Raw genomic sequence first — 17,288 nt, forward strand, 5'->3', positions numbered from 1 at the left:
TTTCTAATATGCGGATTTGTTGTTCAAGAAATTTGGTGTAGAAAATAGTTGTGCTGCTTATTTTGTGGAAACCACTTCTTTTCAGCATTCATAGACGAATATAAAGTCCAAAAGAACAGCATTCATTTGAAATATAGAACTTTTGTAACATTCGAAATGTCTTTAATATTGCATTTTATCAATTTGATATGTCCTTGCTGAATAAAAGTATTAATTCCTTTATATATATATATATGCTAAGTGCTAATTGACATAACGTCAAAGTGAGATGTTTGATTAAATATAGTTAACAAATGCTTTACTTTGTTATACACAAAATGTTGTCTTTGTTTACTAAACTAATTGAGCAAACTGATATGAAAATGATTTAAGAAAGAGGTAATCATGTTTTTTTACTTTTAAAATACTTACTTAAAATAACATTTCTACACACTCTAACCTCAAATTATCATTCCACTGTACTGTGCCAATTGCACTTGGTCCCTAAAATGTGATCGCTGATCCCTATTTAGTACAACCCAACAAATAAGTAAACGTGCATGCCCAAAGCTCATTCTGAAAACCTGATGATGCAAGAAAACTTTGTTTATGAGAGAAATTCTTTTGTTTTGACATCAACAGACATGCACATAATAAATAAAGTCACAAGAACGTTGGTGAAGGTGTTTACATACAGAGTGAAAATTAGGTCATGGGTAAAAATCTAGTAGTGCCAGTTGTTTTCTGATTACATTTAAGAGGCTGTAACAATGTTGTCGGGCTAATCTGTGATAATCAGTGTAAGATTGTGCATTAGGTGAATCTAGAGATCTGGATCTAGTACACAACTGCTGTTGCATGCAGTAGCTGAACTCTGACAGGGTCCCATAATATAATTTCACTCCCATTACACGACGACCTGATTATGGAGGTAATTATTGGCTCTGCAAAGTCCAGCACGGCTAATCATTATGGTCCAGAGAAGCAGCTGGACATTTTTCACAGCACCCATGTGTGGGAAAACCCAGCACACACAGTGAGAAGAGTCTAGGTTTATCTTGTGCAGTCCCTGAAAAGAGCAGCTCTATTGTTAGTAGTGGGAGTCAAAAGATATCTAAGACTGTGGGGCGACTGGTAGAGCCTTTTTATGATGGTGCTGTAATAGAGCGAGGGGATTTAGGGAGTGACTGAGAAGCCAACGTCATTTAAAAACAATAGTAGATTTATGGGTGGAACAGGACTCTTCTCCCACGCTGCAACAAGTTGGGCAGGTTAGGCCTGAATCTAGATTTCAGTTCTCTTTCAGTCTGTAAGAGAAGAGGCCTGTCACACCTGATCCATTCACATGACTGCACAAACACACACTTGAGATTATGATCATGATTCTAGAGTCATCTCAAGGCAGAGAGAATAGATAGAACAAACCAAAACACAAAAGTACGACAGCACGCTGGCATCCACACATACAGTGGCCCAAAAAGTATTTGGACACTTTTAAAACTATATAAATATATTTGCTTGATACCAAAATATCAATCCAAGGTGCACTTACATGGCCTGGCTCCTCATTATTCATCCACATTGTTAATTCCTTATACCCCAAAAATCACAGATTGCACTCCTCACAATCTAATTTGCTGGCTCCTCAAACCCACTTAAGATCTATGGGTGGCAGGGTCCTCTTGAACTTAGGGAAGCTCAGACCTATCAATTCTTTTTAACTAGCATTTGCTTGTTAGTGCTAGCATTTGCTTGTTTGCTTGCTAGACTCAACGCCAGCGTTGTTATGGCCTAAAATAATACATGATTGATTAACTTATTCTAACATTTTTCTTTAACATTCTCTTTCTAACATTTTTCAATGTACATTTATGAAATGCACTTTCTGTAAAGCTGCTTTGAAACGATGTGTATTGTGAAAAGCGCTATACAAATAAATTTGAATTTAATTGAATTGAATTGAATTGTTAGTGTTTTCTTTTATTATTTTATTTATTGTGCTATGCATTGCTTATCTTTTGAAAAGCTGCTTTTAAAGGTATTTTAAGTTTTTTATTATTATTATTTTAAAGAAATCTAGTAAGCACACATATCAAACACAATACACAAAAAAAAAGTTTATTGGGTTTCAAAATATACAATCAAATCTTGGGGTAAGTAGGATTTTTTTGGAAAGAAATCAATTCTGGTTTTTTTTAGCAAGGACTTCAAATTGATCAAAAATGTCAATAAAGACATTTATAATCTCACAAAAAATATTTTTTTATTTATATTAAATGCTGTTCTTATGGAGTTTCTATTCATCAAATTATCCAAAAAAACCTGTATCACGGTTCAAACTTTTTTTTAAATAATAATTATAATAATAAATTAACTGTTTTCAACATTGACATTGACTAAGCACCAAATCAGCATATTAGAGTGATTGAAGGATCATGTGACTAAAGACTGGAGTAATGATGCTGAACACAGGAATAAATTAAACTTTTAAAAGTATATTTAAATATAAAAGTTATTTTAAATTGTAATGACATTCTATTAAATGTACTGTTTTTTTACTGTATTTTTGATCAAACAAATGCAGCCTTGGTGAGCATAAGAGACTAAAACATAAAAAACAGACCCCAAACATTTGAATAGCAGTGTAAATGGATGAAAATGAAGACAAAATATCTTGACATTTCAAACTTTGTGGAACATGTTTATGCCAGGACACCTGTGTGAACTTGAGGAAAACTGACTTGACTTACCAGTTTGGTAAAAATAACAGAAAACGTGGCTCAGAAATGTTAGTGAGCTCTAGTTTCCAGATGCCACTTAATTTGATATATTGTATTTATATATATATTTAAATACCACTGTATGTAAATGTAACATAAATAAGCGTCCTCAACTAAGTTTTCATATAAGAATACAAACACACTGAGTTCAGACTGACTGGCGATTCCTACATCTCAGTCTTTCCATCTGAACCCTGCCAGCAACCCACACAGTCATCCTCCAACCCTCTCCTTGCACTCTTAATGTTCCACCTCCCTCCCTTCCCTTCATGCCCAGCATCAAAGGCACAGACCTTTGAAAAACCTGTGTCCCCTTTTTGAGACCCTGCCTGTGCAGCTGGATAGACAAAGAGAGTACCTAAACATAGAGAAACCACAAGCTTACGTGCCTAATAACAAAGATTTCTGGCACCAAAATATTTCAGGGCTTTCAGGTCAATGATGAAGGGTTGATCAGAGTATTCTCACACAAAAAAAAAACAATAACAAATGTGATTGTGATGTACCTGATTGATTTCATCCATCCCATTGCTGGCAAACTCAAAGACAAGCTCACTGGACTGGACCGCAGTGGTCATGATGTTGTAGGGAGAGAGAGAGGGTAGGACACAGGCTGACAGGCAGAGGGTTCCTACCCCTCCACGCACTCCCCGGACGCTTTGCTCCACACTACACCCCTCGGCACAGGAAGCACTTTGAAGCAGGAACACTGCTGAGGTAATCTGCCGCTTTCACAAAATGAGAGGCACTGTTAGGTAAAAACAGAGTTCCCTTTTCTGGTCCTGCACGCTGCTGACTTTTTTTTTCCTCCAGTTGAAGGACAGGGTGGTGGAGGACTGTGTGATGGAGGAGGTTTCTCGCTCCAGCTGTGTCTGGGGCATCTAAACCTTCAAGAGAGAAACAGAGAGGAAAAGGAACATTAGGGAACTGCGACTGAGCAAAATGGGCTGTGTCACATCATCAGAGAGAGAGAGGGCTGGGATGGCCGGACGAGCCTGAGACGGTACCGCTGGGACTGAGACGAGGGGCTAATTTTCTGACTCTATGAAGCGTTCGCTCATTGCTGGGGAGACTTTCGGCTCACCGATCTCACTCTTGGCTCCGAACGCCCAAAGCTGCCTCAAAAACAGACTCTGAGGAAGTCTGGCTGGGCAGAATGAAAATGGACAAGTGGAAAACATGCTTTCCAGCAACACATTCATCACTGGCACGCTTCACTTTCTTTGGCTCTGACTCTTGTTTACCCTCTGAGATCACAATACAACTGTTGCATCACTGTGTCGCCCTGTATTAACTAGGGATCACAATATATATCTGTGTTATATCCATTATCAGCCAATTATTTAAAATAATATTTTAAATGTCATTTTTAAATATTCAAAGTGCTATTTTCATTACTTCAAATAATATTTTAATTGTTTTACAAATAACCAACATGACAGATAATTAAATACATCTACAATATTATTTTAATTATTTAAGATATTATTTAAAATTTAGTTTTAAAATATTTTTTTTGTATTTTATTTATCATTTAATTTATTAATACAGAATTTCAATAATTGATCAGTTATCGACCATAACATGAAATATAAATAATTGGCTAATAGGTATCAGGTAGAATTTTAATATTGGTATAGTACTAATATCCTTCACACTATTCCGTTTGAATGATGCTTCAAATGATGGACAAAAATCACTAAAAGCAGCCAGACAGCTAGTCTACTGTCATTTTGAATGCCTGGTTTAATTTGTCAAGGTTCAGATGTAATAAGTGAACCTCTTCAGTGGTAGTGTGGAGGAAGGGGTGAGGGGCATGGATCGCCACAGGATATGAGATCACCCAGCTTGATCAAAGGGGTACTGTAAACAAGGTTGTGTTATCAGTCACATGAGTAAAAGGGCCCAAACACACCCTCATCCAAAGTCCACATTCACTCCTTACACTAAAACCAGCTGAACTACGGAAACCTAAAAACACAAGAATCACAGACCTATGAGAGAAAGAGTACCCTTTGCCCAGACCTGAGGCTGTGAGAAGGAACAGAAGGGGCTGCAGTCTGGTTAAAGATTAAACGAGTGCAGTGGGGAGAGGAGAGAAGGTTTGGACGAACCACTGAAAGGGGGCGGTGTAAAATGGAGTGGCCCATGTCTCCTCTGTGGCAGGGTGGGGCTTGCTTGCTTTGAAAGGACAGTGTGTGTGTCAACAAGTGCATACCAGGTTGAATGGTGTCTGGGGGGGTTGGGGTAGGTGGGTACAAGGGTTGAATGGGGGCAGTTAAAGAGAATGGGACAGGGATTCTCAGGGTGTGGGTGGCAGGGAGGTCAAACAAATGTTCTGTTTAGCTTTGACTCTGCCCAAGACCCCTGTAGCAGCTGGAGTCTCATCCTCAACATGTGGCCTTGTGCGGCCTTGTCTCTCCAGGAGAGGAACAGGATGGTGTATGCCATGACAGAGAGGTCCAACCTATTATTACCACTAACCAGACAGTATCCCCCACCCCCCAGAACCCTTCGGCTTTGCCTCCCTTACCACAGCATGGGGCCAACATCTGGATCACCCTGCTGAAGTTTCGCTCTTTCTGATTTTGTCAAGACAAGCTCTTTGTAACAATTATTCATTTTCTTGCCACCACAATGCTCTGTGAGTTGCTAGGTGGTTGCTAGGGTGTTCTGGTTGGTTACTAGGGGCTTACATCAAATCATATAAAAATTCTGTCTGATTACTGATACTATATTAATAATTATTTTAATGCAATGGCCAATAAATGGCTCATATTATACCTTTAAACTGTTATGTCTAAATAAATAATTGCTACAAGTGCTACATTATAATGTACAGTATAAAATATTGATATTCTCTATCAGCCCATATATCTAATATATACTGTTCAAAAGTTTGGGGTCGGTAAGATTCTGTAAAGATTCTGTCTCTTGTGCTGACCAGGGCTGCATTTATTTGATCAAAATGACAGCAAAAACAGTAATATTGTGAATTTTGTGAATATTATTACAATTTAAATTTTTCAGTGCCATGTGATCATTCAGAAATCATTATAATATGCTGATTTGGTGCTCAAAAAAATTATTATTATTATTATTATTACCAATACTGAAAACCATTGTGTAGCTTAATATTCTTGTGAAAACCTTTATAAATGTCTTTGCTGTAACCTTTGATCAATTTAATGTGTCCTTGCTGAATAAGAATATTATTTCTTTAAAAACTTTTAAATGGTAGTGTAGACCAATACAATAACTAAAACAAATATACATAATAATGGCTAATGCATCATGTGTTTTTTATATATTAGTTTTCTAAATATGGCTCGAGTTTCTACTTCAATGCCTAAGGCAAATCTATGGGGTATTTTAGAGCATTTTATATCAAGTAAGGGTACGCCTCTTCTCAACAAACAGCACAATCAGAATTATCATCCATACCCGTAGTATAAACAGAGCTAGAAATGATAATAACAACTATACTGATCCCAGGCAAATCAAGACCACACTGAGTGGGTCATGCCTACCTCTGCAGTCTGGGAAAGCACTCGCCCATGAAGTCTCCGTAGCGCGAGCCAAGGGTCAGAAGTCGCCCAACAAGAGCATGGCTGAGTACTGCCTCCTCCTTTACAGACTAGCTCAAAATGGCCTCATGTCATTTTCGGTTCTTCTTTCCAATTCAAAAAGCTCTTGTACCTCAAACTGCAGCTGCGTATGCCACAGCCAAAGCTCGCAGCTTGAAATTCTATTAGACGGTCTTGCCATGGTCTACAACTCTGCTTTTGAGTAATGAAGTCATTCACACCATTTAACGCTGATGTGCTGGCAAATGAAAGCGTGATATGGGATTGATGAGAACGTTTCACACAGAGAGATGAGCCTGGTGGGGAGCAAAATCGTGCAAAGATTGTGAGTACCATGCTGCTCTCCACGCTGATTCCCAGTTGAATATAACAAGACCTCGTGCCGGGCACACGGTGAGTGACCTACGCCAGCATGACGGCTGCCTGTAAACGAAACAAGGGGATGCGACAACAGTTGACTAGTCCCAACATGTGCATGCAAACAAAGGCCTGCTGCACGTCATCCAGAGGCGCCGAGAGGGAGGTAGAGTTACTCAGTACTCAAGACTTCAGTAAGCAAACATTCTCCAGGGTGGGGCTTGCATGGAATCACTCCACAACTGAGGTCTGCCAAGGATACACACTCAGCAAACAAGGTAAAACTATGAGGTGTATATGAAAAACGTCTGTACGTCTGTCCCAGTCCTAATGCAGCAGCTGGTACGAGTCTGGCAAAGTGCCTAGTCTGTGTTGTCAATATGAAGCTGACTAAAATGTTGGACAGAATAACCAGTTTTGAAGGGAGAATGATTACGAACAAATACATCTTACCCTACTGACCCTGTCGACCCACCCGCCCCTGTAGAGTCCTCAGCTGAGTTCAGTGTTGACCATGAAAGGATGTAATTTAAGCCAACCGAATGACTAAGCCATGAGTCACCCTGACAATGGAATTTAATCTCAGATCAAGCAAATTCGAACACGAATGATCATCTAACATAGGTGAGCGCTTTGATGGGAATGCTTATGGATTCAAGATGTGGTGTGATCGTGAGCTGCCTTATTTTGATGACATCACCAGGTTGGATGGAAATGGTTTAGGAGAGGGTGAAGCAAACTCGAGTTACTCTGTGGGGGGTGACGTCATGGCAATAGTGATGTCAACATATTTGAGAAAAACTAGTCTTGAGTGCTTCTCAAAATAGCTTGGGATTCTAAGGCTTTCGGAGAGACACTGACTAAGAGAAAGCAAGAGGAATGTGAAGCTCTTTTTTTTGCTCGGTCAGGAAGGAGGACTGGCATTCCTGGCATTTCAGAACATGCCAGTCTTGAGCGTTTCAGCAAAAACACACTCCACAATGCTCGCCTCTACCATCAAAATGTGACATTAAAACACCTCCAGTGAGCCATTGAACATATATGTGTCTTGTGAGACATTTGAAGGCTTGTTCTTACTTACTAACAGGAAGAGAAACTATGGAATTATGCCAAAAGCAACCTTTCAATCAATATGGAGGACAAAGCCTCTTTCAACAGGGTCATCTGCTTGACTCAGCAGAACATGCATGTTTTTATCCCAGTTCCTGTGAGGATGTGACGCTTCAACTCAAGTGAAGTCCTGTAATGCTCCGATAATGAACTTAGGGCCGTCAGAGGTTGGACAAACTCATTTATAACATGGTCACAATCATTTAAACAGTCCTGACAAAAGTTACTAGCCTGCTGCTGATTTATGTCCAAGTAATACCAATGTTAAATATTAAAAATATAAATATTAAAATTCACAGTACATGTGCCAATTTTGAATAATATACAACTGAACCTTTTTTTTAAATATTCGATTTAATATTAATACTGTTCAAAAGTTTAGGGACAGTAAGATTTTTTATTGTTTTCTAAAGTTTCATATGCTCACCAAGGCTGCGTTTATTTGATCAAAAATAGAATAAAAACAGTAATATTTTAATATATATATAATGAAGCCATTACTCCAGCCTTCAGTGGTCACATGATCCTTCAGAAATCATTCTAATATGCTAATTTGGTGCTCAAGAAATATTATTCATGTTGAAAACAGTTGTGATTCTTAATATTTTTGTGGAAACCGTGATACTTTCTTAACCAAAAGAACAGCCTCTTATTTGAAAGACAAATATTTTGTAACATTATTAATGTCCTCGCTGAATAAAAATAATAATATCTTTAAAACACACTTTTAAATGGTAGTTTAAAATGTAAGTATTAAACTGGCAATCAAATAACAATGCAAAATGTAATTCAATTAATTATTTATTCATAATGAGTTTGAACCAGTGATTCGTTTTCTCTTTTCATCAATACTATTGTTTGATAAATATTAACAATATATGATTAATTAATGAATAGACAGTGGCATGTTAAATAATCAGCATGAACTGCAAAATACACAGATCCAGGTTTTTTTCTATTTTCTATTTTCCCATTTATTGTCCCACTTGTTGACAATAAGATCAAATAAAAACTGACTTTGTATACATTTATAGCTCATCAAGATGAGCATTATGATCAAAATAATCATATGGGCGAGCGTCTGAATATGCATGTCCAAAAGCAGCCACCTGTCAGTAAAAAAGCGAAGGTACCATACTGAGTACTGCAGAAAGAATATAAGGTACATTTATTTTTTTAGTACCAGCACTGGTATTTGACATCCCTACCGTGATAAAAAAAAAAAGAGCTGTCTTTCTCTTCTTCTAAAAGTGATGTGAAAGTATCACCATAACACACCCCATTTGTTGGTCACAGAAGTGGAGAAGAGTGTATTATACATCAGGGAGAAAGGTCAAGGGCCTTTGAGGCGAATGTTTGCTAATTCAACAGAACAAGAGAGACGGCAATTAATGAGACAAGAATACAAGCAACTCCCATGGCCACATCTGTCTACAACAACATGGCATAGAAATTTCTGCCACAGAAGTCGACAATTCACAGTGTGTTTTCAATACAGACAGACCCAAAAAGTGTTTTGAGGAAAAAACCAGGTAAGAGTAAAAAAAGGACATTATAAAAACCATTGCGAAGGGGAATGAAGAACGAAAAAAGAAGGGGAGAGAGTGACAAACACATTAGTTCGAGAACCGCCACTTCTGTCATGCTACAACTGAGAGAAGAAATGCTTTACATTCTGCTACCTTTGCAGGGGATGAAGCAAATTTAATCTGATCTCGCAAGTCTTGTACTTTTCCACTCCCCCTCAAGCCGCTAGAAAAAGTCAAGGGGCCCACACCCACCTAAGACACGAGCTGTTATCTTTGAGCCTGGAGCTCAGCTCTCCAACATTAAAGGCTGGGGAGGAGAGGCTGAGGCCAGGTGAAGGCAAAATCCCTGCCACTAAACTCATTAGGGTCTAAAGACGCTTGGATGACACAAGTTGTGTTCATCTCTCCCAGATGGAAACTTGTTTGAGGAGATATCAATTTATGAAAATGTCAGCCAACCACATTTTGTTCAGTTTAACTGGTATTAGAAGTTAAAAATGGATGGTTTACTACCTAAAATGATACAACCTGCACTATGAAATGAGTTTCCAGTTGGTCAAACTGTAAGCCATGGTAAAGGTACCCTAAACTAAAGATATTTAAATGTAAAAGGAAAAAAGAACTGCCACAACTGACCTGTGAATCGTGCAGTGACAGGAAATGCATCACTGAGCAGTCGGTTTCTGCTACTTCCTGACTGTTAGACCACAAACAAGTGAACACTTCTCTCTCATTTTGAGAGTGGAAACTTCTTCCCCTTCCTCTTAGATTTCGTATTTCTTGTGTTTTCAACATGTTTGACTGCCATACATTTCTATTTAGTTGGCAAACTGGAATAAAACATTATGCTTTAACAACAAAAGCATGTCACACAATCTACTCATTAATTCACATTTGTTGCACATACACACACACACACACACACACACACACACACACACACACACACACACACACACACACACACACACACACACACACACACACACACACACACACACACACACACACACAATAATTCAAATAAAACAAAATATAAAAAATAAAAAAAAAGGCTCCCTACTTTTACACTTCATTACCATCATGTCATGCCATCCGTTTGTTTCTGAGAAGAACAAAACAAGTCTGGTTCTCAGAATAAAAAAAACAAAAAAAAAAACATCTTCAGACACCTCCAAAAAGCTTCACTTATCTCAGATATCATCCCACTGAGCTGATACCACCACACGCACAATCAAACATTATATTATCAACTAAAACCATAATGACCAAGAGCGAGCTCACTGACACAAATCTCATGATTTAAAGATACATATTTCTCAATTAGAAACCAACAGTTTTATAGACTCAGTTCCATGCAAAGTATGGGTGTCGCAGACTGGGGTTAATTACTGCGAAAACAACATGAGGAACAGAACTTGGTGCACCCTTACTCACTTCCTCTCTCACATCTCTCACTCTCAGGGTTCATCTCCTGCGACTAATCGCTTAGCTATTTCCTCTATCTGTATGTACTGTCCTCAGGCATTGGTACAGATGCTGATGGGCAAGAGAAGGGCTGATGTTAAAAAATGTAAGCAGATTATATCTTACCAGCAGCGAGCTGACCCCAACTGATGGACTTCTTAAAAGGGACATGGTGTGAGCTACATAATGTTAAAAATGTTCTTCCCCGTGTTCTGTTTCTACTATGTGGCAACAGGCCGCACACCACAGATAGGAAGACACGTCAGACTTGTGAAAACAGGACAGGAAATTGCCACAGGGGCTAAAAAAGACAAAAGTTCTTGTTGAACTTCAAACTTTGAGGCCCAAAAGGTAAAAGTTATCCAATTCAAATCCTGTCACCTGCAAAATGGCATAGTGGCATTGAAATGATATTAGGGATGTGCTGATATTAAAACTCTGAAACCATCAAGCAAGCAGATCATTATTTTCATGTTATGGCTGATAAGAGATAAACGGAAGATGTTAAAATGAAATAGTTTCGAAATAAATTAAGAATTAAAGTGCCTCCATTATGATTTTTCGAATATTCCCTTTCATGCCGTGTGTGATATAGCTGTCTGTGAATGTAAAAGTTCTGCGAAGTTGTAAAGTCGAAAATGCACAATAAATAAAAGTAGAGTCTCCCAAAAGAAAGAATCGATTCTGAACCACCTTTACAAGTCGTTTGTATTTCGAATCCCACTGCGTAATGATTCTACGTCATTAGAAAATACATTTGCATAATGCTGTACACTGTCCGCCCACGAACAACTTGACCAGCTTGCTCCTCTGAATCACAACCTCCAAGTATGAATAATTACTGATGTATATATTTTTTACCGGTTTTTCAAAATACATCGTTTTGTATTTATATTATGTAGGTCTCCAGATAACTGGCTAACTCACGTTTTAGCTGTCTTACTGAAATACTTCTTCTAAGCAGCTGTGGGCCACTATTACCCAAAACTGTGTCTATTAATGCAGATTGTCTGTCGTTCTTACTACTTTGAGTAAAGATAAAGGATGGAGCAAGATTTGTTTTGCAAACTTTAATGTTACATCAGTCATTCAGGTTAGTGCTGGGCTAACGTATATACCGTTATTGATATAGTTCCCGCAAGTGCACCGCAATAAATTTGAAATATACACATCAGTTTGTTGATGTCGAGGAATTACAGTTGCAACATCTCATAATGTACCTCAAAATGAGTAGCGGTATCACTGAGAAACGTCCTGCTCAAGTCGTCCTTGCGATGGAGGTTCGGGTTGAATAACTAGTCCTTCCGATGTTTCATCATCAGACTCACGCTCGGATCGATATGGTAAAATCGATGTTAGGAAGCTTCCGGGTGGATAAGTTCAGTTATGGTAATGGCCATTTAGTTTCCGAAACATGCACTGTACGCGGTAGACCAATCACAACACATTGGGCCATCAGACCAATCAGATCAGAGTAGGCTTGTGGAAAGGAGGGATTTAGAGAGATTGATTCATCTGATGAGTCATTGAATCATTGAAAAATGTAGTGATGTGCAATGTATATTAGAAAATTAAACAGTTTTTTGACCTTTGATGCAAGTAAACCTGTTGTAGGAGACCTCCAAAACAAAATTAGGAGCCTTTAAAATAGGGGCACTTTAAAACACTAAAAACTAAAATCTTTTTTTTTTTTTAAGGGGTCATGAACTGGCTTTTTTTTATTTTTCAAAAACGTCATAATGAATAAGTAATAGGCTATTTTCTACCCTGGTTTTGAGGCTCTCTCAAGACATTTTCAGTTTTGATGGGCGTGCCGCACTGAAGACTTGGAAGTAAACGCCCACAGCTAGGATTCGATAAGATTTGCATATTCAATGAGCTTCTGCTCCCCCTGTCAGTGACAGCGTGTGGCAAACGGCAACCGGAATGAATCGCCCAGCCCACAGCCAGGGCTCGCAAAATGTCTTTATCAAACAAACACAATGATTCATCTCTCATCCACCCGCGATTGATTGGAATTATATATTTTTTTATTAACGTAACATGGTCCGCCCGATAGATGAATATAACCGTGAACCATACACACACACCACGCGCGCCCTTCAAATATCGAATCAAGAGAGTGAACAACGCACATCTAGACAGTAATGAACCAAGAACACCACAAATAAAGTACTCTCCAGCCTGTGACAGCGTGCTAAGGTATGTTCTGTTAGACACGTACACATAATCCATAGATATCAAACGATCTGTAACGATGCAATACCATCACACAAAAACAAACATTTTTTACTCACATTAGTGTGTTGCTTCATTCGTTCATGTAATATCATCCTGTCTGCAAATCCAGTCTCTTGTTTACAAATGACTCTGTGGTTAAATGAACATACGTGCAATGTCTTCCCCACGTGAGCTGGATATTCATTAAAAATAAAGTTCATCCATGCATTTATAATATTAGAATCCGAATGCTTAAAAATCTGAATCCGAAAAGCTTATGTGGTATGTTTACTGCTTAGAAATTCAATGCTGTTTAGCTCTATGCTGCTCTTAGCTGTCATGTTAGTGGCACGAGTCGGTGGGCGGGGCTACAGAATCAGGTGTTGTTCTTCTTCTGTTGAGACGGTGCTTCACTACACTCTCACGTCACAGCCGGGCACATTCTGAAATCGATCAGAATGAATCGTTTGCTGGGCCTGGTGTCTATAAAAGCTTTTCTTTGACTAACAAGGAAGTTTTCAGCTCTGAAACTTACAGGATACTCTTATATTACCATGACCTTTTATATTTTAAAAGCTCAAGGAAAAGTTGATTTCTCAATTCATGATCCCTTTAAAGTTACAAGTGAATTTTGGCATTACAACATTACAATTATAGATACTCAAATTTAGATTTACTACGTTAATACAGATAAATAAAAAAATATCTACTGTCAACTGTACAAACACATACTAAGAATGCTGATTGTTATTTTACCATAAGATATAATTTTCCCGATGCATTGATTGCATGTATTATAGCTTTACAGCGGTTTAATATTGACGTGCTGTTTGAAGAACCTTCCAGCATTTAATTGTTGAAATCTTTTGAACTGCATCTGCGCGGTTTCCAGTGGCATAAGACATTTGAAAAACATTTCAGATATTTCAGTACAAAGACAAAATGTTTTGGCTTCTATGCAAGAACAATTCAGAGCATGACAAGACTGGAGAAACTCAAGAATATCATGCCTGATACTGACTTCAAAATCCTAAGTGTTTGCACCTCCCTCTCACTCACAATCATCTGACCATGTTTAGAATCTGTAATCGGTGACACACTGTGTGACACTTCCATTTTATTCTGCTTATGAGAACCTCTATCTCACACTTGAGTAAATAACATTCAACTAACTTCAAAATGCGTTGAATTCAAAGCCTGTTTGGTTTTAACGTGGAACCTAGTAGAAATCAAGGCTTGTTCACTGATAATGCCGCCCTTGATAAATGGGGACGTTATAGCTCTCCTGAAGCAGTATTTATCATGCTTTCGTCTATGGCGACATATGAACTGTTGTGAAATAGCGCCACCCCCGCCATCTTGACTCACCCATCCCCGATGTGTTTACACTCATACCAAAACCAACATGTCACAGCATATGTCTGCACAAGGAGGGAAAAATGCACCCTGAATACAGCAGCAAAACATGTCTGCTTTCTTGCACTTGCACGCTCCAAAATAAAATTCTAGGATCCCTAAAAAGCCTGTGATGACACGGCTCGCATTCTACACTTGATAACACCGTAGACATCACAGAGTTTTCGCTAACTATAAAGCAGTAAAATTCAAAGTTCACGTTTTAGCTCACTGTCACTGAAAGGGAAACTAACAGTTTGAAGTTCCTTTCTGTATGCTCGAGGCCTTGTGGGGGAAAAAAAGCATGCGTGAGAAATCAAAACTCTTGGCTGAAATCAGCTAAAAATCTGCAAGCTGAGGGTACAAAGAAACTGAAGCTGGCTGTTAAATGCAAAGAGCATTCCAAACAGGTCTGGACATAAACTTCATGAGGTGTCCACATGGGCAAAAGCTGAACTTTTATGCACAGTCTACTAACCGTATCATTGTTGTCATTGTCATTGTTCCTGCCCCTTCAAAATATTTTGAAATTTAAAACGCGCATGTATACCTTCATCCAAATCTATCAAAACCGAACTTAGGTATTGCGAATTGTTATTAATGTAGATATTTTATTTGTCATATTTTTTAACAGACAGAAATCAAGCGGACTAAATTCACACCTATGAAATGCCGCCTAAAACTGTTTGACGTCTTTTTCCTGACTATACCTAAATGAGTAAGAAATTGGAGCAACCCATATCCGTCTATGTATTTATCTAGTCCGACAGATATTGATAAAACCACCAAGCTCTAAAACTAAGTCATACACTCCTTGCTGCGAGGCTGGCACTCCTATATTATAATGCATCATAAAATACTTTATAGCTGACACAATTGGCCCAAAATAACTGACATTCATGCCATTTATCATAAGTTATGTAAGGTTTGCCTTTGGCCCTGTAGAGCTGCAGGGGCCGTGTGCAATATGTGGTGTAGTTCTCTTCTAGTCACGTCAGCCTGTCTTGACTATGACAATATGGAAGAGGAGGAGCAACATGAATGGAGGTCACTTACATTTCAATAAAGTGATTACATATCAGTTACATGTTATAAATCAGCAGACCATGTACAAAAAAGTCGTTCTTTATTCAGTAATAAGCATGCTAAGACAGTACTTAACCGACTCTTCATTATGAAATGAGACTCGGAATATACCCAGGGCTGAAATTACCTGCAGAATCCAACCAGCCGCTTCATGTTTTAGCTACAACATACCACGGGTTTATTAAACTAACTAACAAACATACTACATACAAGCTCTTGCCAACATGTTGTGGTATTGTCTATGAATCCATTAACTCTGAATGTGACGGTGATGTATTATTATTCTGTGAGAGGCTGATGAGTCCACAGTACTGTAAGTGATATGTTTAGACAGCTTTCAGATCCATGCTGGTTAATAAAACCCCGTGGGGAGGGTGTACAGGAGGACCTCTCCTTTTACTAACTACTAACTGCAGCCTAATTGCATATAATTATTAAACCTACGATCCAACTCTGCAGCTACTGTTGCAAAAGACAAATTTTCAGGTGTTGAACTAGAATAACGTTCTCAATGTTATGAAGCTTAGTATGCGATAATGTTCTTAATTACACAGATGGCACGTCCTCTTGATACGATACTCATTTACTGCTGGAAATGTTTGAATGAGCTGATGTGAATGTTGGCCCGGGCATCACCTGTGTAACCTGTGGAGAAAACGGCGCAAAGCAAACACCACGGTAATAAAAACACACCACTATAAAATAACGCTCCCTTCCCCCCATTCATCCATTCAAATCTCTCAATACAAGAAACAAGAGAGGACTGGAGTAATAAAGAAGAGCTCTAATGACTTTCAGAGATCAGTGATGGGAGAGAGATTACACGGTGCCATTTTGTTGTCGTTGTTTGTCGGTTGGTGAAGAGGCGGTATGCAGATGCTGGTGGCAGGGTTTTATTCGGGTCAATATTTGAGAAGGAACACTGGCCTTTGTAGTGCCATCGTTTGCTCATGATAGCAACGAGATGAGAAAAGCCAACAATAATACGTGAGCCTGTAAACGAGGGAGCTTAAAAAGAAGTAGTTATCATCTCAAATCTACTTATACAGATAGTGACAATATCCTGAAGTGAGGCGAGAACTACAAAACAAACAAATGAGTTAAATACAGTTTGTAAAAACACAGTTATCCATCAAATCAGCAGAATCTGATAGTAAAGCTTTTGGGCTCACTGCAAGGTACCAATAACAAGGCACTAATTTGTGCGTATGCAATAGACAGAATATCTCTTGAGGATTGTGAACACTAAATGGGACTCACAATGAAAATGTAAACAAGGAGAGGCTGTTGCTAAGAAACCGGTTGTGAGGTGACCTATAGTATGTTGAGTGAAATGACACAGATACAATGGGTAGTTGACATTTAAGCATGACAAATATTGTCATATAACACATGTTTTTTGAATGTGTATATTTTTATAATAAAATTAATATAATATAATACACAATTATTCTGCTGAAGAAAAATAATCTACACTCTCACTGGGACGGTACCCTAAGGTGCAAAAGTGAAAAGGTATATCTTTGTACCTTACTCACCCCTAAATGGTACATTTTAGTACCTTAAAAGGTACATATCAGTACTTTAAGAGTGCATATTAGAACCTTTTCGGTTTTGTACCTTAGGGTACCACCCCAGTGACAGCACTGTACCTTTTTTTCTGACAGTGTAATTTAAGGCTATCGATTAGTGTTGTTGACAGCACATCAAATAATCTCTCCTGTAATGTCTTGTAATTTTAATTCATTTTCAGTTATTTTACCAAACTACAATTTAAA

At 38.3% G+C, this 17,288-nt stretch overlaps 1 protein-coding gene across 3 annotated transcripts in view; it reads right to left on the bottom strand.

Moving 5' to 3' along the window:
- Nucleotides 1-17,288, bottom strand: part of elf1 (E74-like ETS transcription factor 1) — a 42,966-nt gene that overhangs the window by 8,231 nt on the left and 17,447 nt on the right. For all 3 annotated transcript variants that reach the window (XM_079838400.1, XM_079838401.1, XM_079838399.1), the window contains one exon: nt 3,266-3,646. In XM_079838400.1, coding sequence (XP_079694526.1) covers nt 3,266-3,337 — 72 coding nt within the window. In that variant the 5' untranslated portion in view covers nt 3,338-3,646. The remainder of the gene's footprint in view (nt 1-3,265; nt 3,647-17,288) is intronic.

Source organism: Gobio gobio (genome assembly GCF_949357685.1).
Source record: "Gobio gobio genome assembly, chromosome: 16".
Taxonomy (NCBI): Eukaryota; Metazoa; Chordata; class Actinopteri; order Cypriniformes; family Gobionidae; genus Gobio; species Gobio gobio.